Here is a 27,420-nt window from a genome sequence, read left to right as displayed (position 1 = left end):
GGAACCAGCCTGGGTAGTTGGCTGCCGTGGGGGGCGGGGGGGGGCCGGACAGGGCTCGCCCGGTGGGCCGGCCCAGGCCACTTCCTCTCTTTGTTGTCTCTCTGCTTTCTTTTCCTTCTGAGACTTAAGTCGAAGACGACGTCACGGTCAGCAGCAGTTGGTGCAGCCGCCGCCGCCCGGATGATCCTGACGCTGCTGCTCGGCCTCGGGGGGCCCCTGGGCTTGGGGCTGCTGGGGGCCTCGGCGCAGGCCGCAGGGAGCGGGGGCTCGGATCCGCTCAGCCCTCGGCCCCCTGGGGCCTGGACTGCAGAGGCTGAGGACCCCAGCGGGGACCCCGGCAGACGGTAAGGGCCACCTGACCTCTGGGCGGTCACGTGCGGGAGCCGAGTCCCAGTCCCGCCGGACAGGGTCTCCTGGGAACCCGGTTGCCCATCCACGGCATCCCCCATTTCCTCACCTGCTGGGCCGCCGGTGAGGCTTAATGGGACCACGTGCCAGGCTCCCTCGGGAGCCCCCCACCCCCCCCCCAGCCCGGACCCGGCGCCACAGGACGCTCCCGGCCTGGCCCGTGGCAGGCGGGAGACCCGGGACTCGGCAGGAGCATTTCTTGCCATCGACCCCTTAGCATGAGAGGGGCGATAGGGGCAGTCCTTCCGGAAGTTTCCAGCTGGCCCGGCAGTGGCTGCAGTTTGGGAGCAGGTGAACTGACAGTGGAGCCTACATGAGGCTGACCTGGCCCAAGTCAGAGAAGACGGATGCCCCTGGGCCTGGACTTTCGCCTGAGGGGGCCCGGTGCGGGTCCTCAGGCTGGCCCTAGGGTAGGTGGCCAGCACGCAGGGCGCCCCGCTCCGGTCGGAGCCCAGGGGGCCCACGGCAGCCAGGGAGCACCCCTCCGGGGCCCCGCTGGACACGGGCGGTGGCGTCAGAACCGGACCCCCAGTCTGGGCCCAGGGCTGGAGCCGGGGGTCCCTTCCCGGGCCCATCTCAGCTGTCCCCTTCCCAATGTTGGCGATGCTCCCAACAGCCCGCGTGGTGGAGGAGCCCGAGGCTCAGCAGCCGCCCCGGTCACACAGCCGAGGGCACGCAGAGCCACCCCCATGGCTCCCGGCGTTCATATGGATCTGGGGTGAGCGGCGCGACCTACCCCCCCCAGTGCCGTCGGGGGGGGCCCGCTCACGGTCGCACCAGCTCAGTGCAGGGTGGGCGTGGGGGGTGGGATGGGTTGGAGACGGGGGCAGGTGGCCGGTGGGCTGGGGACACAGGTGACTCAGGTCTGCTCTCAGGCCACCAAGCCCAGTCCCCGCAGCCCTGCCTCCTCCGACGGGGCTCCGGCCCCCCAGCCCTCGTGGGACGGGGTGCCAGGAGGGCGCCGACCAGGACGGCCGCTCCCGGGGAAGCGCGCCCAGCAGGCCCACCCGGTTGTCAGCGCCTCCAGGGGCCGAGGGGCCGGTGTGAAAGGAAGGAAACGCCGCTCAGCTTCCCGCCGATTGCTTCCTCTGTGAAGGGAGAGGCGGAAGGGCCCACAGCCTGGCCTCCCCCTGCCCCGGGGCCGTGGGGCTGTCGTCAGGGACCAGGCCTCCGTGTTCCTCCCACCTGTTCCTCGTAAGCACTGGGGGCCCTGGACACGGGCCCAGGTCACACTATTTGCAAGGACAGGTTCAAAGGGAACAAGTGGGTGCTGGGTGCCGGGTGCCGGGTGCCGGGTGCCAGGCCGCAGGGTGGGGGCGGGATGTGAGTGTGCTTCCCACGGCCCGGGCCCCCGGCGCCGGGTGCATCTGGACTCTTGCGATGCTCCGTGGTTCCCGTGGGAGTGGGACCGGGCAGCAGTTAGGATGGGGGCCCGTCAGTGCCTACGTGGGGGCCCAGCGAGCCCAGGGCAGGGTGCCCCCCTCCAGGTGCTCGGGGCTGCGCTGCCCTCTCCACAGGCCGTGAGGCTCAGAGGGATGGGGACGCCACCCCGGGCCACCAGCTCCTGGGGAGGTCGGAGCGGGGCCCACACCCAGGTGGGGGTAGCACAGGGCAGGGCCCTGATGGCCGGCGTCTGTCTGGCCCCAAACGGGCAGCACCTGCGATGCTCTGTGGCTGAGAGCTCGGGCCCAGAGGCGTCAGGCCGGAGGCAGGGGTGGCACAGGAGCGCAGGCCACAGCCACCTCCAGGGCTGTAGCTCCTGCCCGGGGCCACCGGGAAGCAGGGCCGGGCACCCCCAGGGGATCCCAGCCCACAGAGGGCCGCAGGCCCCTGCCCCAACCCCTTCCCAGCCCACAGACAGAGCTGGTGAAATGCTGTGACCAGGGCTGTGCTATGTGGGCGGTCGGCGTCCCCCCGCCCCCCCCCCCCTGCTCCGCGCGGTGGCACCTGCACGTCCACCCACGACACTTTCCCTGGAGCTGGAGCTCCCTCCCTCTGGCCTCCGTCCCCTCCCTCTGCCCCCAGGGAGGCTGGAAGTGGGAATCATCTTGCATATCCTGGGGGGTGGGGCGGCCTTGCTCAAGGCCACCCTGGGTCCAGGAAGGGGGACAGGAAGGGCCACCCCCCCCCACCCCGGGCTCCGGCAGATGCTCTCCTGATGGGGTGCAGCCTGGGGGGGCTGCAGGGGGCCCCAGGAGATGAGGGCGCACGGGGGTGGGGGGGTGGGGGAAAGCGCACTGAGAACAATGGGGCTCAGGCTCTGGGGCTGCCAGGAGCTGGAGGAAACCAAAGCAAAGGTCAGGAATGTTCCCAGGGCCCGCAGGCCAGCGGCCTGCATGGTGCCAAGGGGACAGGCTGCCAAGGGAGGGGGAGCGTGGGCGGGTTGACAGTTGGAGCTGAGGTTTGGGCAGGTCAGGAGAGAAAGTTCCTGGGCAGGAAGGGTGGGCGGCACCGCCTCCGGTCCCAGGAGCCTGGGGTGGAAAGTCCCAGCGCCCCCCCCCAGGGCAGGCTGACACGCACCCACGGCCCGGCAGGGCCTCCTGCACCCTGCGCCCCGGGAGGGGGAGCCCAGAACGCAGCCTGGTTGCCCGCAGGTGTTTCTCGGCAGGCATCCTGGCCTTCGGACCGCGGGGGGCCGGCTGCTGCCGTCCTTGGCCTGCGCCCCCTACACGCAGGTCGCACACACCCCCAGAACCACTGGCCCTGGCCCCGGCCCCGCACATCCCCAGCGCCTGGGTGGGAGTTTTGGGTCCTGGACTGGCCTGTGCAGGGGGCCGCCCCGCCTGTGGCCCTGAAGCTGTGGGCCCAGCTCCTGATGCGCTGAGTAAATATTCTTTGCCTGAAGTCCGGTGGGTTCCGTGGGCATGTGACCCGAGCGGCCACAGAGGGCGCCCACGGAAGGGCCCCCCGCTGGGTTTAACACCTGTTGTCCCACAGTCTCGCCTGGCGCTGGGCGCTACAGGTTATGCAGTCAGCCTCGTGTGAGGTGTTTGCTCTCTGCCCCTTTATGGAAGAACTGCGCTGACGTCAGGGTCAGGGTCGGCTGTGGCTAGGGCCTAAGTTGACACAGTCAGAAGCCCCTGTCCCCACGGGTCCCCAGAGGCAGGACCTTTGACTCCCCAGGTGAATCCTTTGCCGTTGACCTGTGTCTCTAACTGACGTGTTTAGATTGCTGCTTCTTGGGAAGTAGCAGCCCCCACGATTCAGTTTTCATTCCCACCCCATACCCGAACCCCATTGTTCACACGTAGGTGTGCAAGGACACATGCATGTGCGTAAGTGCGTGCACACACGCACCACCTGCCCCTCCTCCTCCTGTACTGTCATTTTGAGTATCTACTTCTACGTGACTGTTCGCTGCTCCAAGTGGAGAGTTGAGAAGAAACACCCCGCGAGTCCTCCCCGCACCCCCGCAGCTTCCTACCTTCCATCTTCCCTGGAATAAACAACTACCTCCATTGGTTTTTGTTTCTTTGGCTTAGTGTCTCTGTCACTACTCAGCCCCAAACTCTTGGCCCATTTGTTGTCCACGCCTGCTCTCCCCTTTCATCCGTGTCAGATGCTTGACTGCCAGGGTCTCTCGGTGGCATGGCTTTCGGAGCCCTAGCTGTGCTCCGGTCTGGACACTGGCCCACACCACCTGCCCGCGGCTGCACGGGGCGCTCCCTGTGCCATCTTCCTGGGGACTCCCTTCCCCTCAATTCCCTGCCAGAGCTCCTGTCTCCTGACACCCTGCTTTCCTCTGTCTGGGTGCTCTGGCTTGTGCAGCTGGGGCACCTCTGGCAAAGTGGAGCGCCTCCTGGGCTCTGACTTGGAACACCCAGGCCGCTTGAGAATGCTGAGGCCCAGCCCCAGCCCCAGACACTTGCCCCACTGACCTACTGCAGCCCAGAGGCTCTTCTTTATGAAGTGCCACACGGTGGCTTTGACGTGAAGATCTGACGGCAAGATTCCAAAGCACTGCTCTAGTAGCTCCCTGATGATGAGGGGCCCTGAGGTGGGCAGCGTTTTGAGACCCGATTGGTTGAAAATGTGTTTATTCTGCTCCCTTGACTTTGATAGTTAGGCTGGGTATAGGATTCTAAATTGGAGATATTTTCCTTTCAGATTTTTATTTATTTATTTTTTATTTTTTTCCGAGCAGAACAAAATAAAATTTAATGGTCTTAAATGCAAAAGTAAAAACAAACAAAAAACACAAAAAAGCAAAAGAAAATTAACAGAACAACCCAAAATATCAAGGCAGTTATGCAGAGAACTTGGGAGGGTTAATCTTTAAAGCTACAAATCAAAGTTGTTTTTTTTTTGTTGTTGTTGTTAATAGATAACTGGCAAGAAGTGAGTACTTTTCTGCTGAGTGTTGATATGAAAGCAAAGTTTCAAAACAAAATCTGACTAAAATGGAAACAAGTCTAGCGCTCACGAGAAGGGATGTGAGAAATACAATGCTCAAATGTTTCTGTGATTTTTTTTTAAAGATTTTATTTATTTATTAATGAGAGACACACAGAGAGGCAGAGACACAGGCAGAGGGAGAAGTAGGCTCCCTGCAGGGAGACCGATGTGGGACTCGATCCCGGGTCCCCAGGATCAGGCCCTGGGCTGAAGGCGGCGCTAAACCGCTGAGCCACCTGGGCTGCCCTGTTTCTGTGTTCTTAAAATATAGAGCAATCTTAGGCATTCGAGCTATGTGAACTGCTCTTGGAAAGTGGAGAAATGGTTGGGAACACCAGCGCCCGGTGTGCGGGGCACCGTGCATGCAACGTGTGCACAGAAATCCGGGATGTCAGAGGAGCAGCACATCTTCAGGCATGCCCTGGAGTTAGGTCTGACTCTGGAATATACTGGAGTTTCCCTGAAACTCTTTGGTCCGTTCCCATTGGCGCCTGGGCTTATGAAACCCGTGGGTGCCCTTCTCTGGAGGGCCTGGCGTACGGCCCCTCCCCGGTGGCGGCCCCCCGTTGGACGGCCTGCTGCCACTGCCAGGACCCCTGCAGAGCCCCGGGGCTGAGTGAGCAGGAGGTGGCAATGGCACCTGCTTGGGAAAGCAATTTCCTGTCAACTAAAGCCGAAATCGCTTAAAATGTTGAAGCAGTTGAGAAAACGCACACTCAGCATCTGCCTAACATCTTTCGTTTGAAAACTAAAACTAAAAGGTCATGGCTTTTTTGTTGTTTTTTGTTGTTGTTGTTTGTTTTTTGTGTTTTTTATCCAGTGTGTGGAGACACCAAATGAAACGAGTGTTAGTCTTAGAAGTTAAAGCATGCTTCAGGTTCACCACCATCCCGAGGGACTGGTTAGTCAATGCGGTCTACTTAGATTTCTGTTTAATATATATTTTAAAGGAAATAACTTAAGAAACTTACATTGGTTTAACATGGTGGGATTTCAAACATTTGAACATGTAGGTTGCATCCCCGAGTATAAAAACCTTTTCACTTCTCATTTAGACTAAGACAAACACTTGTGAAAATTGGTGCAAAATGAGTTGTACACTAACAAAAAAGTTTTAACTTCTTCACTCTTAATTATCTATTCCATACAAAAAAAAAAAAAGCATAAGCAAGTTATTGTGGGACTTGTTGGTTTTGCAGGAAAGCTATAGGATTTTGTCCCCCAGGCGGGAGCTGTTCAGACTTGCTACGGCCATGGCGGCTTCTTCATGGTTTGTCATGGTCACAAAGCCAAAGCCTTTGCGCTTGTTGGTGCTGAAGTCGCGAATCACTTTCACATTGGTGACCGCCCCAAAGGGGCCAAACATCTGCCAGAGGATCCCCTCATGGGTGTCCCGCCCGAGGTTGTAGATGAAGATGCACCAGCCCGAAGACGCGTCGCCCAGGACACTGACACCGGAAAGCCCACTCGTGATCTACACCCACAGGGGAGAACCTGAATCTCTGCGCCTGGTGGCGAACCGGGCCTCCGAACCGCCTGGCGGGCGAGCGGTACCGCTGGGAGAGCAGCGCCACGGGTTGGTTCCGGTTGGGGTTGGCCCAAACCTCACTGTAGTGGGCTCAGAGGAACCTGGGGGTTTATGACCATTGAGACTGGTACTTGCCCCTTCCGCCTCCGACCGTGTGTCGAACCAGATAAACGCAACCCCTCTGGACAAACCTGTGGTCTGATCCGCAAGGCCCCGGGAGTTGGTGGCTCCCCCGAACCGAGGGAGCACGCCCTCCCCGTCCGGGTCACGGTCTGCGGGAGCCCACCGCTGCGCAGGTTGGCGTCTTTGATGACTTCCAAGCTCGGGGTGCGGACGACACCTTGATGGCTTTCGACTGGAGCCGCAGGCCATTCGGTGTGGTTGCTCTCAGCCCCTGCGGTCACATGGCTCACGGCGTGGTGGCCGGGCTGTGCCCTCTGCCTTACCCCGAGTGGGTTCTGCAGGGTCATGTCACCAATGCTGCTGAACGGACTCCGTGCCTCATCCTGGGTCACGCCTCGAGGGCGGTAGTTGACAGTTAAATTCGTTCTCCCGATATCATCCCCGCAGGCTTCGGCCACGTGGTCTTCATAACCATTAGACGTTGGAGTTTTAAAAAATCTGGACGCGGGTGGGCGGGCCCGGGGCTGCTCCGGGGCAGGCGGCGGCTCCTCCTCAGCACGCGCCCCTTTCAGATTTTTAAAAGCATTTTATTTATTTATTCATGAGAGACCCAGAGACAGAGGCAGAGACACAGGAGGAGGGAGAAGCAGGCTCCACGCAGGGAGTCCGACGTGGGACTCGATCCCGGGACCCCAGGGTCATGTCCTGGGCCGATGGCAGACGCTCCACCACGGAGCCCCCCGGGCGCCCCAATAGCTTCCTATTCTTCCTTTATCAATCTGGGGCTATCAGTACACATTTGGGGGACTTCTCTGCGCAGTGCTGGCTTTTTCCAAGTTGATTCTTCCCCCCAGTTGCTTTTTCCGACCTCCCCCCTTTTGTACGGAGATCTTTCTCAGGAGTCGTCTCGGACGTCTGCCCCCTTGAGAGCAGACTACGAAGCTGGTTGGACCTGGGTGTGCGGATGCGGCTTCCTGACCTCCTTCGTCACACTATGCCCTGCTGGGCCATTGCACGGGGAGCCCCTGATGTTGTCGTGTTTTCGGTCCATCCTCTCGAGTGGGGTCATTTTCCTGACACGCTTTTTCAGTCTGCGGCCCGGGGGGAAGGCTGGCTGCCAGGCTTTGAGAACTGAGTGGGAACTCAGGCTGGGGGCCCAGGCCTCGTAACGGGTGTCGTCACTCGGTCCCCCTCACTCCTTCCCCGCTCCACCCCGGCAGAATCCCTGTGTGGTGGCGCCCGGCGGCCCCAGGTGGGAGGCCGGCCCCGGAGAATACACCCTCAGCCCGAGAGCCGCGCCACTCCACCTGCAAGGCCCCCGACACTGCCTCCTGATATCTGACAAGTGTGCCCCTTCTCTCTGCATCCACCGCCGTCACCCATGGGACCTGCCAACATCTCCCACCTACATCCCTGACACAGCCACCTACAGCTTGCCCCTTCCTATCCGTTCTGTCCCCAGAAGCCAGGGTGGCTTTTTCATGGCACTTCCCTGCTCAGACCCCTCCACAGCTCGTGCTCTAGGACACAGGCCGGGTCCCCAGCGGGAATTCAAGGACCCCACGGCCTGGCCTCTCAGCATGTCTGGGCCACTTGCCTGCCCAACCCCTGCACTGCGGGCCATACGCCTGTCACAGCTCCTGGTGCCTGGTTACCACCTCCTGGATGGCTCCCCGGGTCCTAGCAGCTTCCACGCCACCTGCGATTGCCTGCTTCCCCTTGGGACCCTGCAGGGAAGGTCTGTGTGTCTGTATTGGCACTGGGTGCTGCTCAGCTCAGCGGCCACGAGCCGAGCGATGCAGGTCGTTGCCTCTTGCAACCCCGGAGAACCCTGGGAGCTGATTACCAGGCAAAGGAGCCTGGTGAAGGGGTGAAGGGCAGAGACCGAGAGGCTGCACGTGACCTCCAGCCCTGCAGAACTTCCTGGAGTGGGGACTACTCTCAGCTGTCCACTCCCATGACTCTTTGCAAGTCCGTTTCCATGATGCGGGGAATGGCCAGGGTGCAGGTGCCCTCCCCGCAGCCCGGTCTGCAGTCAGGAAAGAGGTGGCAGTGACGGGGCAGCAGTGTTGTCGGGAGCCAGGCCCCGGGTCCTCACCCTCACGCTTGGAGGAGCGGAGCAGCACCTCCATCCGAGACGTGGGCGAGGGGGAAAGCCCTAAGTGCCTCGCTCCAGCTCACATGGACTAGGTGGCAAGGATTTGAACTCAGGCCTCTCTCCAGCCCCAGCAGCACTGTGCTGCCTCCCTGGCCCCAAGAGAAACCCCCGAGAGCCCATCCTGGCCCATGGGTAATTCTGCTGTGTGATTTTGGGGGTGCTCTCAAGCCTCTCTGGGTTGGCCGCTGGTTCAGGGGCCTTGGTCAGATGCTCCTGCAGGGCAGGTTTCCTGGAGCTTTTGTCCGGAGTGGAAGGAGGGATGAATAATGCAAGAGGGCTCTCTTCTCAGGCTAATGGGTTCTGGAATCCCAGGCATCTGGTGTGGGTGGGCAGGAAGGCAGGGGTGGGGCTGGCACCACTGCTGACCTCCAGGCCAGATGGGGGGGGGCTGGGGTGCTCAGGAGGCCTCTCTCCTGGCTTGTCTTCCAGTAACTGGTGCCCTTACCAGGAGTCCAGGCTGGTGACCTTTGTAGCCGCTTGCAAAACAGAGAAATTCCTCGTCCACTCGCAGCAGCCATGCCCGCAGGGGGCTCCGGACTGCCAGAGAGTCCGAGTCATGTGAGCAGGGGCCGGATGGGGCAGGGTGGGCCACCCTCTCGCGTCCCCGCTGGCTGCCCTGGCGTCACCGAGCTGGCCATCTCTCCCCAGGTATCGCGTGGCCCACAAGCCGGTGTACCAGGTCAAGCAGAAGGTGCTGGCTTCCGTGGCCTGGAAGTGCTGCCCTGGCTTTGCGGGCCCTGACTGCCAGCACCACGGTAGGGCTCCCCGGGGCTCCCCCCCTCCAAGTCCGGTGGGTGCTCTGACCTGTGGGCTCACCATCAGCCACCTCCCGTCTGCAGATCCCACGGCTACCCCTGAGCCCGAGGACCCAGGTGACGGCCTGCAGGAGCCTTGGGACGGGCCCGTCGCCTTGGAACCTGGTACGCTGCTTGCCTAGGAGGTGCAGGAGGGGTAGGCAGGCGCCGAGAAGTGCTCCCAGGCCCTTTCTCCTGGGCTAGGGCAGGACTGGCTGGGGAAGTCTCCATGCCCGGAGCGGCAGGGGCCCTTCTGTGGCTCTGGGGCAGCTTGCCCCCACACAGAGCAGGCCAGAGTCGCAGGGCCCTCGGTTGCCACCCGCTGCCTAAGCACACGCACCCCCTTCCCCGACTCCCTGTCCTGGGAAGGACAGTTTCCTCTGGCACCTTCCTTGGCCCTTGAATGGTGCGAGATCCCATGGCCTGCAGGACGCTTTCCCACACGCGCCCTCCCAGGGCCAGGAAGTCATGCCACCCTTGGTGTAGAGTCCGCACAGAACCACCCAGAGGCACCACTCGTGAGGCCTCTCCAGGCTGGGCCACGTCTGGGATGGTGAGTGAGTCTCGTCATGCGATGAACGCCTATCTCTTGGCAAGGGCTGCCTGAGTGGCACTGAGAGGCCGCGTCCACACAGCCGAGGAGCAAAGTGTGCCGAGATCGATTAGTCATGTCTGCTGCGGGTGCTGGGTGAGGGTGAGGGTGAGGGTAAGGGCTCGTGGGTGGGCATTCCCCCTCTGGAGCTGAGCTGCTGAGCTCCTGCTCAGAGGACATCACCATCCCCCTGCCCCCCCCTGGAAATTTCCGTCTGAACCTGGAACTTTCCTTCTGTGTACCCCGTGGTCCGGCCAGGCCCGGGGAGGCAGGCCTGGACGTTTGTCTCCGTGTCTCCAGGCCAGCGGGCTGCGGAGCTGAGCCATGTCCTGGGGCAGCAGGGGCGCCTGCTGGAGGACCTCCAGAATGACCTTCACCAGGTGGCAGACGGCCTCCCGGGCCTGTGGAAGGCCCTGGAAAGCAACCTCACAGCCGCTGCGATGGAGGCGAATCAGACGGAGCCCGGTGAGGCCCGAGGGCAAGAGAGGAGGGAGGCCGGAGGGCCTGGATCTCAGAGGACGCGCCCTGGTCCCTGCTGGGGGAGGGCAGCGTGGGTAAGAGCGGGTCTCTGTTGCAGAGGTTCCCAGCACATCCTTGGAGCAGGTGCTGCCACTGCACCTGGATGCCTTCCTGCAGGTGCATTTCAGCCCCACCTGGAGGAGTGTCAACCAGAGCCTGCATGGCCTCTCCCAAGCCCTGAGAAACCTGTCCCTGGACGTGGAGGCCAACCGACAGGCCATCAGGGGAGTCTGGGAGAGCGCGGTGGCCAGGGCTGACTTCCAGGAGCTCGGCGCCAAATTTGAGAGCAAGGTCCAGGAGAATGCGCAGAGGGTGGCGCAGCTGCGGCAGGACGTGGAGGAGCGGATGCACGCCCAGCAGCTCTCCCTGCAGCAGTCGCTCTCCGAGGTCCAGGCGGATGTGGACGCCAAGGTCAAGAGGGCCCTCAGGGCCCAGGAGCCCATGGGGGCAGCGGCCAGGCCCGAGCCCGAGAGCCTGCAGGCCAGGCTGGGCCAGCTGCAGAGGAACGTGTCGGCGCTGCACGCGGCGGCTGGCCGCAGGGACGCAGAGCTGCAGGCCACCCTGGCAGACATGGGGGCCACCCTGGCGCAGCATGCCGATGAGATCAAGGAGCTGTACTCCGAGTCCGACGAAACCTTCGAGCAGATCAGCAGGGTGGAGCGGCGGCTCGGGGAGCTGCAGGTAAACCACACGGCGCTGCGCGAGCTGCGCATCGCCCTCATGGAGAAGTCGCTGATCCTGGAGGAGAACAGGGAGGAGGTGGAGCGGCAGCTGCTGGAGCTCAACCTCACCGTCCAGCAGCTGCAGGGCAGCCACGCCGACCTCGCCAGGTACGCCAAGGATTGCACCTGCCAGGAGCTCCCCACAGGCCTGGACGGCATCCCCGACGACCTGGGCGAGCGCCCCCAGCCCGATGGCTCAGAGCTGCGGGCCCTGAGCAGCTCAGTGGCGGCGCTGGCCCGCGCAGTGGCCGCGCAGCAGGAGGAGGGCGAGCGCACGCGGGCGGAACGGGCGCGGCTGCGGAGCGCGCTGCGGGCCCTGGACGGCGAGGCGCGGGCGCTGCAGGAGGCGCAGGCTGAGGTGCAGCGGGAGCTGGGCCGGCTGCGCAGCCACTTCGCGGCCCTGCTGGACGACGCACTGCGCCACGAGGCCGCGCTGGCCGCGCTCCTGGGGGACGACATGGCCGAGCGGCTGGCCGAGGACCCGGCTGCGCTGCCTCTGCGCTATGAGCACATCGTGGCCACCCTGCGCGACGCCGCCGCCGGGCTGCAGGAGCAGGCGCTGGCCTGGGGCGCGCTGGCCGCGCGGGTGGACGCGCTGGAGGCCGTTGGGGCGGCGGGGCTGGCGCGAGAGCTGCAGCGCCTGGACGCCGACCTGGACCGCGTGGCCGGCTGCTGCGGGCCCGTCGGGAACGCCACCCTCCGCGCCACCGTTGATGGCCTGGGCCAGGCGCTGGCCGCCACCAGGCGCGACCTGCAGCAGCACCAGCGCCTCTTCCACGGCCTCTTTGGCAACTTCCAAGGGCTCCTGGCGGCCAACGTCAGCCTGGACCTGGGACAGCTGCAGGCCATGCTAAGCCGGAAGGGGAAGAGGCAGAAAGGGCTGGACGGCACCCGCAGGAGGGACAGGAAGCAAGCGGAGCCCGGGACGGACGAGCCCGCCAGAGGGCCGGTGCTGGGGCAGGCAGGTGAGTGCGCGAGGTTGGGGCATCGGGGAGGCCAGGGGGACCAGGGGGACCAGGGGGACCGGGCAGGCAGGTGAATACACGAGGTCGGGGTGTCAGGGAGGCCGGGGGGACCCGGGGGACTGGGGGGACTGGGGGGGATGGGAGAGGCCGGGAGGCCGGGGAGGCAGGTGAGTGCCCAAGGTCCAGGCACCGGGGAGGCCAGGGGGACCCGGGGGACTGGGAGGACCAGGGGGACTGGAGGGACCGGGAAGGCATGTGAGTGCATGAAGTTGGGGCATCGGGGAGGATGGGGGGACCCAGGGAACCAGGGAGGCCGGGAGGCCAAGGAGGCAGGTGAGTGCCTGAGGCCAGGGTTCGGGGAGGCCGGGGGACCAGGGGACCAGGGGACCAGGGAGGCCGGAAGGCTGGGGAGGCAAGTAAGTGCCCAAGGCTGGGGTCTTGGGGAGGCTGGGGAGGCTGGGGCATCAGGGAGGCCAGGGAGGCAGGGAGGCAAGTGAGTGCCCGAGGCCAGGGGGGCCAGGGCATCAGGGAGGCTGAGGGGACCAAGGAGGCCGGGAGGCCAGGGTGTTGGGGAGGCCGGGGCGTCGGGGCACAGGGCTGCCTGTGTGGGAGAGGTCGGGGAGGCTGCGCCCCGGGAGTGCTGAGGGCCAGCTTGGCCCTGACCCGTTTGCTCAGGCCGGGGCCTCTCATGCTGCCTCATGCGCAGGAGGCAGAGGTTGCGGGGCGGAGGCTGGGGAGCCCGCGGGGGCCCCCACTAAATGTTTGAGGCTCGTGTCAGCACCACTGGCCAACCGTCATTGGAGCTGGGGTAGCCCCAGGTCCGGCCTCAGCTCCTCCCGCCTCCCTGCCACGCCCCGCAGTCTCTAACCTGCTCCCCTACAGACACACGCACAGGGGCTGGGGTCACCTGCCCCGGCAGCCCCCGAGGAGGGGCCGGGAGGCCTCGTGGCCCTGTGGTTGGCGTATCCCGCTGCCCCGCCGGGTCCCTGTGGAGTCTCCAATGGTCAGGGCCCAGGGCCTGGTCACATGGCCGTAGGTGGCACAGGGAGCCCTGCACCCTGCCCTGCGGTCTCTAGGGTGCTGGCCCTTCCTGTGCGACAGGCCCTTGACGACTGGTCCCTGCGGGGCCCCGGGGCCTGGGTCGCCAGCTCAGAGGCTGACGTGCGTGCAGCCCCCCCTTCCTGGCCCCTCCATCCCTGCGTGTGGCCTTGGGAAGGGGACCCTAGACAGAGGTGACCATCCCCTGCCCGAGGAGGCTGGCCCTGGGGCGTGGCCACTCCTCCTCCGGACACAGGACTGGGGACAGGGCCGCCGTCGGGCTGTCTACACTGCGGGTAGCCCGGTGTGTGGGAAGTAGCGGCCTGGCTGCGGGGCCCGTCCCAAGGTTGTCCGCCCTGTGGACAGCGCACAGCCCCTCGCGGCCAGTGCACTTGCTGGCCTCAGTTTCCTGCTGCCTGCGGGCGGCTGCGGAGGGCGCGGGCGGGGGCCCTGTGGGGTCCCTGCAGCCGGGCGAGCGCCCAGCTCCTGTTGGGGTGCTGCAGGGCCGCCCTCCTGCCCGCTCTGGAGCCTTCCAGGATGAGGCGCGCAGTCCCGACCCCGGGCCTGCTGCTGGGCTGGGAGCCAGGTGCTGGGGCTGCGGGGGGCCAGGTCTCTACGCACCCGGCGGGGCCCTCCTGCGGCAGAGCTTGGCTTCATCCCCTCCGGCACGCGGAGTTTGGTCTCAGCGAGGAGACGGACAGACAGCGGGGGGTGGGGGGGTCGCCCAGGGGACGTGGCTTGTCGGTGCCAAGGCCAGGGTCATGGCCGGAGCCCGGGGGCCGGCACTTCCCCTCCCGTGGCCCCGTCCTGCCCCCCCGTCGGCCCAGGCAGGCCATGGCTCACCGAACACTCGCCCCACGAGGTCCCGGTGCTGGCCCGCGTGCGTGGGGGCGCGGGCTCGCCCTCTGGGCCCGTCTGGATCCCTCAGCCCAGGCTCCGGGTGGGTGCCCCAGCGTGGGGGGCCGGCCTTCTCGCCCTGGCAAAGCTGCGCAGCTTCGGGCAGCCGTCGAGCGCCCGCGGCCCCGGTTTCCCCAGAGGAGGGAGGCCTGGCTCTCGGGGCGTTGGGAGGGGAAGGGGCTGCTCAGGGGGCAGAGACCAGGTGCTGGTGTTCCCGTCCTGCTGGCCTGGCGGGGGCTCTGCGGCCCGAGGGTGCCACTGGGGCACGGGCCGTCAGCCAGGGTGCCCGGTGGCCCTGCTGGCAGGGGACGGGCAGGCGTGGGGGTGCGATGTGCGGGCGGGGAGGCGGGCACTGAGCGGCGCCCTGCGTTCCAGGCTCCCCCGCGGCCTTCTACGCCAGCTGCTCAGGAGGCACCGCGGCCCCGCAGACCGTCAAGTTCAACACCACGCATGTCAACGTGGGCGGCAGCTACTTCCCGGATCACGGCTACTTCCTGGCCCCCGAGCGCGGCGTCTACCTGTTCGCCGTGAGCGTGGAGTTCGGCCCCGGGCCGGGCAGCGGGCAGCTGGTGTTCGGGGGCCGCCGCCAGACCCCCGTGGGCTCCCCGGAGGATGGCAGGGCGGCCGGCACGGCGACGGCCTTCGCGCTGGCCGAGCTGCAGCGCGGCGAGAGGGTGTGGTTCGAGCTGACCCGGGGGTCGCTGAGGAGCAGGAGCCCTGCAGCCTCGGCCTTCGGGGGGCTCCTGGTGCTCAGGACCTGAAGGCCGCCCGCCCGGGGCGCCGCATGGGGCCTGCTGAGCTGCGGGGCCTGGAGGTGACGGTGTGGAGAGGAGCCCGAGCGCTGCCCGGCGGCCCCGGGTGCGGGGAGCATGGACCCGCGCGACGCCCACTCCGGGGGTCCTGCCCGCCCTCGGCTGCTCTCCCGTGGCTGCGACCTCTAAACCACCTGCCGCCGCCTCCCCCTCATCCTCCCCAGGAGGAGTACGTTATGCTGGAGGTGACACTGGGGACGACACCGGGAGCCCGTCCCCCCACCTCGGGGCAGCGGGGCAGCGGCTGGCGGCGCCTCTGCTGGGAATGGGCCTGAGGCCTGCTCGAGTTACCAGGGAAGAGAATCCCCCCCCCGCCCCCGCTCCCCTTAGTTCTGGTCCTTCCCTAGTTTCTCTGTGACCTTTGCTTCCCGTCTTGTCCTCCCTGGTCCACAGGGTGGAGGCCGCCACCTGCCCAGCATGACCCGGAGCGAGCACAGCCGTGCCCTGGTGGCCGTCCCGAGCCTCACGAGCGCCTGTCACCGGGAGGGGGGCCGAGGGGGGAAGTGAAGGCCGCGTGTCCAGATCTCCCCGTCACGACCCGCCTGGAATAAAGCACTGCCCTCCGAATGCCTGCCTGCTGACCTCGCGGAGAGCAAAGGGACCCGGGAAAGGGGGTGCACACGCGGGACACAATGCAGCTATTTGGGGCAAACGCGACTCCCCTAATTCCGGCTGCTCTCGGTCCAGGGAGCTCCCTGCAGAGGCCTCCCGAGGGCAGTGGCGGGAGCACTGGGAGCTGCACCGGCCCCGTAGCATCGGGCCCCGCGAGCAGCGAACAGGCTGGAGAAGCCGGCCCGGCCTCAGGGGCGTCCGCGCTCCAGCAGTGGGCGTGGGGCACGGCCCAGCAGACCCTTCTCGGGCCGGCAGCCGCGGCTCAGCCCTCCTCCCGGTTTTCTAAGGCCCATGGGTTCAAGCACGTGTCCCCCGAATGGACCGGCCATGCTTCGTGCGCTGCACTGGCTGGAACACGGGTGCTAAGGGGACGGAGGGCCTGGCCGCCGGCCCCGACCTCAGTTCCCCCCTCGGGAGCTTCCCCGTCGGAGCGAGGTGCCTGGTGCCCGTCGGCCGGCTTCATCGTGGATTTCAGGGCTTTATGACGCGCGTCCCAGGTCACGCTGCCTCCTGCCACTCCCCCCGGCCACGGCCTCTGGCCCAGTGCGGCCCTCAGTGGCCAAGGCCAGTCCCAACCTGAGGCGTGACCTGGCGGGGCCATTCCCGGCCCACGACTGGACCGCTGCTCGCAGGGCGCCCGCCTCCCGAGGGACCCTCTGCGCCGCCTCTGTGCCTCACGCCCATCACCCCGGGCCAGGCTGGCTGACCACCGGGGAGGCCCCAGCGTGGTGCGCTCTCAACATCTAAGATTTCATCGGGGGTGTTCTGCCCCCCAGCAGGGCCACTTGACCCACCGAGGGCTCACGGGGCCGGCCTCCTGCATCCGGGTTACAGGTGCAGGCGCGACTGCTGAATCGGGCCCGTGGGTCACTCCGGAAGCTTCTGGGACGAGAACTCGAGAGGCAGTGGCTGTGACATAGGAAGCTTTCTAGTCAACAAGACCTTAACCACCAGGCAAAGTGCACATTTCCTGTTAAACACATCTGTAGGGCCGCCCGGGGGGCCAGCAGCGCAGCGCCTGCCTTCAGGCCTGGCCGTGACCCCGGGGCCCGGGATCGAGTCCTACGTCGGGCTCCCCGCGTGGAGCCTGCTTCTCCCTTGGCCTGGGTCTCTGCCTCTCTCTCCCTGTGTCTCATGAGTAAATAAATAAAATCTTAAAAAAAAACAAAAAACCCACTTCTGTAATGAGGACACCAGATTGACACGAATTCTAAGGTTCAGTTGACAGGTTCATATCTCCACTACGGCATCCAATAGCTTTGGGTGCAGATTCCTTCCCGGGGCTCCCCAGGTTCCCCCCACTGGGTGCAGACTCCTTCCTGGGGCTCCCCAGACCCCCCCAGGGTGCAGACTCCTTCCCGAGGCTCCCCAGCCCCCTCAGGGTGCAGACTCCTTCCCCGGTCTCCCCAGGTGCCCCCCAGGGTGCAGGCTCTTTCCTGGGTCTCCCCAGCCCCCCAGGGTTAGCGCCCTTCCCTGAGGCTGCAGCGCAGGCCCCGGGCTGAGCACGAAGCCCCGCAGCTCAGATCTGGCGGGGAAGCGTCTTCAAGGGTCATATTGACCAACAAGGTGCAGGAAGCGGATCTGAGGAGTTCCGTGGTTTCTGAAAAACGGGAGGTAGGAAGATCGGAGGACGGGAAGCGGCCGAGGGACAGAAGCCCAGACCCTGGGGGACGCAGAGCCAGGGGTGATTTTGGGGGCGCGGAGGGCGCAGAGCAGTGGGGGCCAGCGCCTGGCCGGGCGGGGAGCTTGGTGCAGCAGTGCGGGGAGCAGCGGTGGGTCCCCCGACTGGCGACGGCCTGACTAGGGGCGCATGGACACCTGACCTCCCACACTTCAGACACAACTGTCCCTGGATTTTTGGTCCTTGAAGAATGTTTTTGAAACATTTCGGAAACTGCCAGTGTTCCTGGGACGTTCATCTCGAAAACGTCGAAAACTGCAGGCCACCTGTCTCCTGAGTGCCCCCGCCCCCCGGTCTCCCCCTCTGGTCCCCCTGGCCCGACCACGGGCGGCGATGAGTGGAAAGGAGGCGAGTGGGAAAGGCCAGACCCCTAGGCAAGAAGGAAGGAGCACTTTTTTTTTTTTATAAAGATCTTATTTATTCATGAGACAGAGAGAGGCAGAGACCCAGGCAGAGGGAGGAGCAGGCTCCACGCGGGGAGCCCAATGCGGGACTCGATCCCAGGACCCGGGGTCATGGCCTGGGCTGAAGGTGGGCTGAACCCCCGGGGACCCGGCAGGAGCGCATCCTAACGTTCGGCTGTTGCCTTGTCGCTTCTTGATAAAAACAGGCAGGCGAGGAGCAGGGCCCCACGGGCGCCAAGAGGAGCACCCACGCCGCGGCCTGTGGAAACCACGGTTGCGCTCGACAGGACCCAACACTCAAAACACGGAAGGTTTTGGAATATACAGGTGTCTAGATAGAGACAACACGGGAAAGTGGAAATCTTTTTTTTTTTTCTTTCTTTTTTTTTTTTTAAGATTTTTTTATTTATTAGAGAGCGACAGAGACAGAGAGACAGAGGAACAGAGACAGAGACAGGGACAGAGACAGAGACAGAGGGACAGAGAGAGACACAGAGACAGAGCATGCATGAGCAGAGGCAGAGCCTCCGCTGAGCTGGGAGCCCACGCGGGACCCGATCCCAGGACCCCAAGATCATGAGCTGAGCCGCAGGCAGACACTCGACCAGCGAGGCCCCCAAGGCCCCGGGGAGCTGGAAATCTTGTTTGCCGCTCAGGTGCCAGCCTCCGATCGGCGTCCTCCACGAGGGTGTTGGGTCCTTGGCGACGCAGCCGGGACATGCAAAGTACTGGTGAACCGGGGAGCGTGTCGCAAGCGCCGACAGGTATGACGAGCCAAGAAAGCCTGGCGCGTGGCCCGAGGGCTCCAGGGCCGGTGGCCCAACCGTCAGGGCTCAAGTCCGGATCCATCTGAGCATCAAAACCCACGATGGCCTAAGACTAGAACTTGCGGAGTTGGAGGGGAGCCTGCAGGCTCCTCTGACCAGGACTCAGGGCTCCACGGTCAGCAGCGCGGCTGTGCCAACGCCAGCAGGGTCCCCGCCGTCGCCACGGCCGCGCTGCATGCCCATCGGCGCAGCAAGGCTCCAAGTGTCTCCTCACACGTCACTACGAAGGGAAAACCAGTACCCAACGGTGAAGCAGCCAGGTCTCACCCCAACAGGGGTCGACAGTCCCATCAGGAACGGGACCCATGGCGCGGCCTCCCGCTGGGATGCCCTGGCAGGGACAGACGTACGTGCGCGGAGACACTGGCCTCTGGCTCTGGAACATGTATCACAGAGGACAGACCCCAGCTCTCCAGACCTGCTTCCAGATTAAAGAGACGAGGGGCCCCGGGCGGCTCAGGGGTTAGCGTCTGCCTCCGGCCCAGGCCGTGGCCCCGGGATCCCGGGATTGAGTCCCCCATCGGGTCCCCGCAGGGAGCCTGCTTCTCCCTCCGCCTGCGTCTCTGCCTCTCTCTGGGTCTCTCACGGATAAATAAAATCTTTTAAAAAAATAAAGAGACGTGACACTTAGTAACACAGGACCCTGGACAGACTCCGGACCCGGGAAATGTGCTCAAGGACCGTAGCAGAAGCGGCAAAGGTCAGCAGGTTGTGGTTCCGCTGAGAATTACGAGGGTGTCGGTGTCCACTTGCCCGATTTCGGGAGTTGCACGTAAGTGGTTTTGTAATAGAATAGAGAGAGGCACAAGCTCTTGATCTGACCCAAGCGGCTCAGCAAGGGTCACGGGCGACTGTGCATGTGTGCATGAACATCCCAGCACGGGCTGGTACCATCCTGTACCCGCACACTAGCAAGGCTGTTGTGGCAAAATGTGGGGGTTGACGAGTCCGGGTGACGTGTAAATGCCATTCCTCATATTCCCAACTTTTCGGGAATTTTGGAATTATTTCCAAATAAAAAAATTTGGTTGAAATAAAAAAAAAATGTAGGGACACCTGGGTGGCTCAGTGGGTTAGGCATCTGCCTTCGGTTCAGGTCATGACCCCGGGGCCCTTGGATGGAGCCTATCAGGCCCCTGCTCATCGGGGACCTTCTCCTCCCCACTGGTTCTCTTTGTCACTCTCTCTCAAATAAATAAAATCTTTAAAAAATTTAGATGGGCTGCAAAGTGGAAGGTAAGATGGGTCATGTGACAGACACGTTAAGAAAAATGGAAGAAACATCCAGGGGACCTGACATCTGTCAACAGGAGTCCCAGAAAGAGCAGAATAAAAGGAGGGAAATAAAAGGTGGAAGCTCCACGGTGTGAGGAAAGGTTGAAAGCACCGCATCAGTACTCACACAACCAAGGTACCTACACAAGTTCAAACTTCAAAACATCAAAAAAGAAAAAAAAAAGAAAAAGAAAATTCTGTTTAAGAAAGTATTTATTTTAGAGACACGGGGAGGGGTGGAGGGAGAGGGAGAGGGTCTCACGCAAAGTCTATGCTTAGCATGGAGCCCACGGGGGGCTCAATTGCACAACCTGAGCTGAAACTAAGGCGGATGCTCAACCGACTGTGCCATCCAGGTGCCCGAAAATTCTGTTTCTTGAATGGAAAACTAAATTACAAAGGCCTGAATTAGACACGTCAGACTTACTGACAACGGGGATGCTGGAAATGTCGTCAGTTAGGTCCCATCTCCCGCCAATGCTAGCCAAGGATGAGGACAGAATCCAGTTTTTATACATCTTGGTTTTTTATTTTATTCATTTATTATTTTTTATTTTTATTTTTTTTAAAGATTTTTATTTATTCATGAGAGACAGAGAGAGGCAGAAACACAGGTAGAGGGAGAAGCAGGCTCCATGCAGGGAGCCCGACGCGGAACTCGATCCCGGGACCTTGGGATCAGGCCCTGAGCCGAAGGCCGACGCTCAGCCGCTGAGCCCCCCGGGCCCCCCCTGAAAGGATTTTCGGCGGGAGCATTTATACTGATGTTGGACTTTCGACAAGGCAGCACTTCAGGGTTCCTGTATAAAACTTTGGCTGAGAAGTGAGGAGGAGGACGCAGCCCCGGGGATCTGGAATCGCCCTGAACGACACTGAGCCACTGAGCACACGGGACAAAGTGGAAGCAACTGGACGAGGACCGGCCCAGGAGGGGTGCAGGGGAGCAGGTGGGCGCACACACACCTGCCACTGAGAGGACAACTTCCACTTCAGAGGGCGACTGCGGCCCCACCTCCCGGCCCCCTGTGCTCTCTGCGCCTGGACCAAGCCTCCGAGGTCCAGCGGTGACCGGCCCGTCCTGCTCTTGCCCGGAGCTCATGCACGGTCCCTGTGGGATCAGGGCGGTGCCACCACTCTCCCCACTCAGCGGGCCTGCTCCAGGGCCCAAGCCAGGCTCCTTAGGGCCTCTCCTCTGGGTTCGCTGCCAGAAGGGCGCAAGCATGAGCCCCACGGAGCAAACCAGTCCCCCGAGTGAATGAAGACCTAGTGTCTGCTTGGGGCGCCCGGGGGGCTCACGGTGCACCATCTGCCTTCAGCTCAGGGCGTGACCCCGGGGTCCCGGGATCAAGTCCCCATCGGGTCCCTGCAGGGAGCCTGCTTCTCCCTCTGTCTGGGTCTCTGCCTCTCTCTGTCTCTCATGAATAAATAAATACAATCTTAAAAAAAAAGAGAATTACTTAAAAAAAAAATTTTTTTTTTTTTGAATTAGCATCTGCTTGACGTTACCTGCCAGGGTTGTATTATTCTGGAAGAACAGGGTCCTCATTTCCTACCGTCTTCTCCACTAGGGCTGCTGCTAATGGTACAGAAACCCTGGAAGCTGTCACTGTTACAAGTCCTCCCTCCGTGAGAGTGAGACTAGGGGGCAGGGAATCGAGCGTAGCGGACCGGGGTGCAGGCCACGCGCAGCATCGGGCGGCTCGGGAAGCCCGGGTGCCCGGGCCGCAGGGCCACGTGGTTGTTCCAAGAAAGCGTTGCACAGGGACAGCAAGCGGGGCTCCCAGGAGGGCCCTGCAGTGAGCGACCCCGACACGCACTTCTGGGGCGATGCCACCTAGTCCCAGATCCCTCCTGAGCCACCACCGCCCGGGGTGGGGGTGGGGGCCAGGAGCAGCGCTGTTCAGGGTCCCTGGGTCCCAGGAAGCTGCCCGCCAGTGCTACGGCAACACTGACCAAGACCCTTAGACGCACGGGCATTTCTCCCATCTTATGCAATCCTTTCAAAGTTCGTTACCACTAGGTCCCACTTTCAGGAATCTAAGAATTAATGTATGATTTAAAAGATTTATGTACAAGGATGTTCAATACATTTGTTATATTTTTGAAAACAATGGAAATAACCCAAATATTCAACAGGGAATTACAAAAATAAATTATTTCATCTACTTGTTAGAATCTTATGTAGTCAATTTTTTTAAGGTTACATTTTCAACGCATATTAATGACATACTATGATCTCAATTTTGTAAAAAAAAATATGCAGCAGAAAAAAAAAGACTGAAAAGCAACATTCAAGTGTAAATAGGGTCACATGTGGCAATAGGGTTGTGGGCGATTTTATTTGCTTCTTTATTCTTTTCGTTTCCCAAAATTTCTGCAATGAGTACATACTTTGAGTTAGAATTTTTTTTTTTTTAAAAGCAAAGCAACCCTTCCGTGTAGCAGGTTTATAACTGCTCAATGTACACCAGGGAGAGAGTACGGCCACCTACCTGCCATGCGCTCGACACCAGATTCCTGGTAGCCGAGGCGGACACCTCAGGGACGCGTGTATGAACATCCTGACTTCCATCAGAAAGGCTCACCAGACGCGTGACCTCTGATACACAATACAGTCCGAGTTACCACAAAACACATCACTAAAGTATACTAAAATAAGGTTATTTACTTAAAAATGATACACTGGATGTAATCTATATATAGAACAAAGCAATTAATGGTAAACTTAATAAGGCACCTTTTAAACCAGATGCTGTACAAAATACATTTAGTGTGTTACATATCAAAGATGAATCTGTATTTTTGGTGTTTTACAATTGCATAATAAAACCGTTTTTAACCCTTCTTTCAATGTCTATGTACAACTTCCCTAACGAAGCTATAATGGTATTTTCATTTTATACAATATATACTACATTTTAGTTTCTTAATGGGCAAGGACAACGGTCACTAAAAGGGCTTAAATGATTCCACGGAAAGCATAGTACAGAACACGAGCTAAAATTACAATAATACATTTAATCCTTTGCAAAAGCAGCATTCACATACTTTCCTTATGGGATTGATCATTGCATGTGGCTTTGCAGGCTGCTGCCCGAGACTTAACTCAGCTTTTACGAACATGTCAGCTTTCTGCAGTTTCCACTGTGACTCTCCTAAGAGCACTGAGGGAGCTGAACCGCTCCCCTATATTAACAGCTGACCCAAGCAAATAGTAAATATCACTCCTTTAAGCAGAATAAGAGCTGCAACAGTCTTTAAGAAAAAAAAATCAATTAGTATTTCTGTTGGGATTATTTTAAGTATCTGTAACATTTCCAAACAACGTGTATGAAAAGAAACTCAAGAGATTTAGTTTATAAAATCTTGCCTGGAATAAATTATTCAATATCAAATTTGATCTTGGGCCAGTTTAAGAGATACAGGATTCTTTTAATGTTATATTACATTTTTGTTCTAAACAGAAGCAAAGCATATGAAAGAACACGGCACTGAGTAGTTTAGAGTGAACAAATAAAAGATCTGGCCCATTCTAGGAAAACGTAATTTTCAGAAACCATAGGCTGCTTTCTAACTTTAGGGACACTTCTAGACCATCGGAAATGCAACATAAAAGGTTGACCGAAAGATCTTTCGTGAAAACATTTCCAGAGAAATTGGATTCAAATTCTGTACTTCAGAAACTTGCTTTGGGTTTTTGCTTGTTCTTATGTTTTACTCATTTAAAAGGATGACAGACAGAAGCCACACATTTTTAAAATACTAAATTGTGAGTGGGGCCCAATAATGCCTTCTAGGGTTTTACAAAGTATTAACTACGTGGTACCAGGTAATACTTCCTCTTAGTCTCTACGTATTTCCCTTATTGGATGAACTTAGAAATTTAACAGTGAGAGTAAAGAGAGAAGGAAGTAAGTTTCGAGCATATTTTTTGGACTTTAGGATTTCAAACATGACATCATTTGCTTTTTAAAGAACATGCTACCTTAGAAAATTTTTTTTGAACAAGTTGCTGAGGTTAATTCTTGATACCACTTTTAACAGATCAATTTATTTTAAAAAATCAACATAGTGACCTTGTACGTATATACCATCAGTAACGGTCTGCTTCCACACGCTATTTCAACATTTGTAAGAGAGCTTGCCTTTCTTTACATACGTTCTTTGTTATTAAGATGACAAATAATGTTCAAGATTTATAGGTTAGCCCATAAAAAATAAAGCACGATTAATCTTAGATTAAGGTCAGAGCTCACAAGTGTTCTTAAATCACAAGGCAACATGGGTCAGAATCTCTCTCAGTATAGGGGAGAACATTCCGGAAGAGCACGTTATTGGGTACTATCTACACGTACATTTACTCATCTTCATCAACACTTCAAACTTCAATTATATTAGATGAAAATTACTAAACTTGGTTAAAACGGTTAAAGCAGATTCCAAATTTGTGAAGTCTGACGTACGTATAGATAAATACGTAAGAGTTTCATCCTTAAATGCCAGTCAGATTTTTGGTAATGGACGGATTCATGCTCTGATTCCTCTCCTTTAAAGATTTTTAACTGGATTGTGATATAATCATGTTTATTTTGTTACATTCAAAGAAAATGATTTCACTTTATGCCCCCATGAGTTGTTTGCTCAGGATAAGACAGTATTTAAAAAGGCATTGCAGAAGTGTAAGTTTAAGTAAAGCAGAATTATTCCTTGCGATAACAAGGCATCCATAAAATACGTAGCATTTTATTGAATAACAGCTATATGGTATAGATACAGGTAATGAGTAGATACTGAACTTTTTGCCTGACTCTTCATTGTCTTCACAAGTTATGGAACAGAAATCATAAAACCAAAAATCTCAAATGATTCAAATGCCCAAAATAGTCGTTAAGTTTATATCAGCTCTGAAATAGAAAATTCTAATTGGAGGATCCTTTCATAAAAAAAAATTGAGACAACAGCATCTTGATAAAAGTCTATGCCAGAATAACAAAGTCCTAGATTTTGAACGCATGAATTCTGAAAATTTATATGTAGTTCTACTTTATAACATTTTTTTTCCTGATGATCTTTTAATTTTCTTCCCTTAAGGATGGGATCTGAGGTACACATGAGAGCTGGTTTCTACAGTCTGAATGTATGTACATATATAAAATATGGTCGTAAAGGAGGTGTTTTGCAAATAAAGCATATTACACACAAAATATAAATAACTTCCCTTTTAAAAGTTACTGAGAATAAAGAATATAGAACAAGGTTATAGGCACTTACATTGCTATCAAATGCAGTAATTAGTAATTCACTTCAATAAGAAGTGTTTTCTTTAGAAGTTTCATGGCATTGGAAGTTCCAACTTTGGATAAGATGCTTTTCATGACAAAAGTGAGGATTACCAAAAAGAAAGAAAGAGAAGAAAGGAAGGAGGGAAGGAAGGAGGGGAGGGGAGGGAGGAAAAGATGGTGATGAAAGGAAAATAGTCCAAATCTATAGATACTTTAAACTTCTTTTGGCCTTTATATCAACTTTTATGTTAAAAAATAAAGTTGGCAGAGAAGCTAGCTCACTTGCAAGGTAAATAAATGGCTTTTGTGTGATTGGAGAATCTTGGTCAGATAATGCATTTTTTTTTAAAGCACAAAACCAACAGCCACCAACATCTTCCTGTGCATTCATAAATTATTTTCTTCTAATCCAAATGGCAGCAGAGGAATCCTGGTGTGTGCGGTGTGTATACACACACACCAATACCAAAGCATGACACACTATCCTAAACTAAGTAGTGTCCCAAACAGATCGTAACCCATAGGCTGTTTACAAAGGTGGAATACAAATAGATTAATTTTCCTCAGGTAGAAGGCAAAAGTGTATATTTCTCCATCTCTGCTGAATTCCTTTATCTTCTTAGTAAGGCTTTCACAGAAAGCACCATTTTATGAACAGAGAATTCAGTACCCAGAGTCTGACTGGAGACTTATTAAATCAGGATTGAAGTCTCGATGCAGTTCATAAAAACCCAATAAAAAAAAAGGCATCAAAAACCACATTTAAAATAAAGCTGTCCATATATAAAGAACGAAGTGTTTCGAAGTTCCCAGCTTGTATTCTACAGAGTACTGAAAGGTTTAATATTAGCAGCCTGTGAAGGTGTAGTGAGGAGAGGGTCTGAGAACCAAGTCAGCATCCTTACTCTAGCCTAACGCCACCCGTCCCTTGGGTGAAAACAGTTCCTGCAGTCCAGAGTTCGTCCTCATGACTGTTTCACCGTCAAATCTTGACATCCTGGGACTCAACCATCTTGGCAAGGGTCTTCTTGATCCTCAGAGCCGTGAGTCTGGAGGCCGGGTTGTGCGCCCAGCATTCCGACATGAGCTTCAGAACTGCTCGGAGACACTGAGAAGCAAAGAGAATGGAGTGAGCACAGGTCTCTGACAACAGTTACCAATCACCTCCTCAGGGCACGGAGCTCCACTTACTTCATCGCTGTTCCATCTATTGGACACAATTGGCCGCAAACGTTTGACACACACGACCTCACGCATATCTTCGTATGATGGATCGTTGGGCACCATATTGTAATATGGCAACTGGTACTCTTCCACGATCCCTGCAGGCAGGGAGGAAACACAGTGAGCACAAAAGTGACTCAACAGAATAGATCAACCTACTCAGCACCTCTCTCTGGACTTTGGGAGTAAAAATGGATTCCTACAGGAAGAAAAGAATTATAGGCTGAGTGATTCACTTTTAATAGTAAATGTGTGTTCTCTTTTCCTATGCCTCCATGTTTCCTCAATCTCCATCAGTCCCCGTCATACCTGTGGACATACCGATATCCCTTAAGAAAGTAAGGTGAAGCACTCATTTACCTTCAATTTTTTATTTTATTGCGAGAGAGACCGAGTGAGCTGCAAGTGCTCGCCAGGGAGGGGCAGAGGGAAAGGGAGACTCCATGCTCGGCGTGGAGCCCAATGAGGGGCTTGATCTCCCAACCCTGAGATCATGACCTGAGCACCAACCAAGAGTCGGCTGCTTATGTGACTGAGCCACCCAAGTGCCCCTTCAATTTTTAATTTAATTATTTATATACGTAATTGTTCTTACTGACGGATGTGGTTTTTGTTTTACAGTTTGCCTTGTTTCCTCCTGCAGTAGAAAGACAACGTGATATATGGAAAAGATTTAACACAGCAGGCCGAGACTGCTAGCCTTCGAAAAGGCCTGCTTGCAGGGCTGGCGCGGGGCCGCTGTCTGGGAACTGGTTGCATAAATGATTCCCTCCACACTCACACAAAACTTTCCCTAAATGATAAGGGCCACTTACCGTGTGTCTAGACTGTTTGTACAAACAATATGGTTTACACTGAATACCTGCTCTCTTTCTAGGAGTCTGGAATTCTGGTACATGCTAGGCGCAGGGTACCCACATGACCAGACTCCAAAAATATCTTTGGCTACTAGGTCTCTAATGAACTTTCCTAGATGACAATATTTCACATGTTGTCATAACTCACTGCTGGAGGAATTAGGCACATCCTGTGTGACTCCACTGGGGGAGGCCTTCTGGAAGCTTGTGCCTGACTTCCTCTGAACTTTGCACCGTGCACCGTTTCCCTCGGCTGATTTTATCTGTATCCTTGCACTGTAATAAATCTCAGCTATGTGGACAACTA

The 27,420-nt window shown here is 58.2% G+C and overlaps 2 protein-coding genes and 1 pseudogene across 5 annotated transcripts in view; 1 reads left to right on the top strand and 2 right to left on the bottom strand.

Annotated features, from left to right (window-relative positions):
• Nucleotides 1–109: 109 nt before the first annotated feature.
• MMRN2 (multimerin 2) lies at nucleotides 110–27,420 on the top strand. 3 transcript variants are annotated; one of them, XM_077895267.1, is made up of 7 exons: nucleotides 110–344; nucleotides 9,042–9,170; nucleotides 9,261–9,367; nucleotides 9,452–9,532; nucleotides 10,257–10,463; nucleotides 10,576–12,204; nucleotides 26,878–27,420. In XM_077895267.1, the coding sequence occupies exons 1-7, from the start codon at nucleotides 181–183 to the stop codon at nucleotides 26,913–26,915; spliced, it is 2,355 nt and encodes a 784-aa protein (XP_077751393.1). In that variant the 5' UTR covers nucleotides 110–180; the 3' UTR covers nucleotides 26,916–27,420. The 3 variants fall into 3 exon arrangements, with proteins under 3 accessions (XP_077751393.1, XP_077751392.1, XP_077751391.1); XM_077895266.1 differs by lacking the exon at nucleotides 26,878–27,420 and adding an exon at nucleotides 14,515–15,518 and having other exon boundaries at nucleotides 10,299–10,463; XM_077895265.1 differs by lacking the exon at nucleotides 26,878–27,420 and adding an exon at nucleotides 14,515–15,518.
• On the bottom strand, nucleotides 1,280–7,505 carry LOC144311988 (ELAV-like protein 1 pseudogene; annotated as a pseudogene).
• The window catches only part of BMPR1A (bone morphogenetic protein receptor type 1A), a 140,725-nt gene continuing 135,375 nt past the window's right edge, over nucleotides 22,071–27,420 (bottom strand). For both annotated transcript variants that reach the window (XM_077895268.1, XM_077895269.1), the window contains 2 exons: nucleotides 26,224–26,354; nucleotides 22,071–26,140 (listed from right to left, as the gene is read on the bottom strand). In XM_077895268.1, the coding sequence (XP_077751394.1) occupies nucleotides 26,015–26,140; nucleotides 26,224–26,354 (257 nt within the window). In that variant the 3' untranslated portion in view covers nucleotides 22,071–26,014. The remainder of the gene's footprint in view (nucleotides 26,141–26,223; nucleotides 26,355–27,420) is intronic.

Source organism: Canis aureus, chromosome 4 (assembly GCF_053574225.1).
Source record: "Canis aureus isolate CA01 chromosome 4, VMU_Caureus_v.1.0, whole genome shotgun sequence".
Lineage (NCBI taxonomy): Eukaryota > Metazoa > Chordata > Mammalia > Carnivora > Canidae > Canis > Canis aureus.
Note: the sequence above shows the minus strand (reverse complement) of the source record. Positions and strands in the feature narration are given on the sequence as shown.

Bases quoted from the DNA above. Each gene is read 5' to 3' on its own strand.
- MMRN2 (XM_077895265.1), top strand. From the start codon at position 181: ATGATCCTGACGCTGCTGCTCGGCCTCGGGGGGCCCCTGGGCTTGGGG. The intron at 9,171-9,260 runs GTGAGCAGGGGC...ATCTCTCCCCAG, and splicing joins TGCCAGAGAGTCCGAGTCAT to GTATCGCGTGGCCCACAAGC. The intron at 9,368-9,451 runs GTAGGGCTCCCC...TCCCGTCTGCAG, and splicing joins CCCTGACTGCCAGCACCACG to ATCCCACGGCTACCCCTGAG.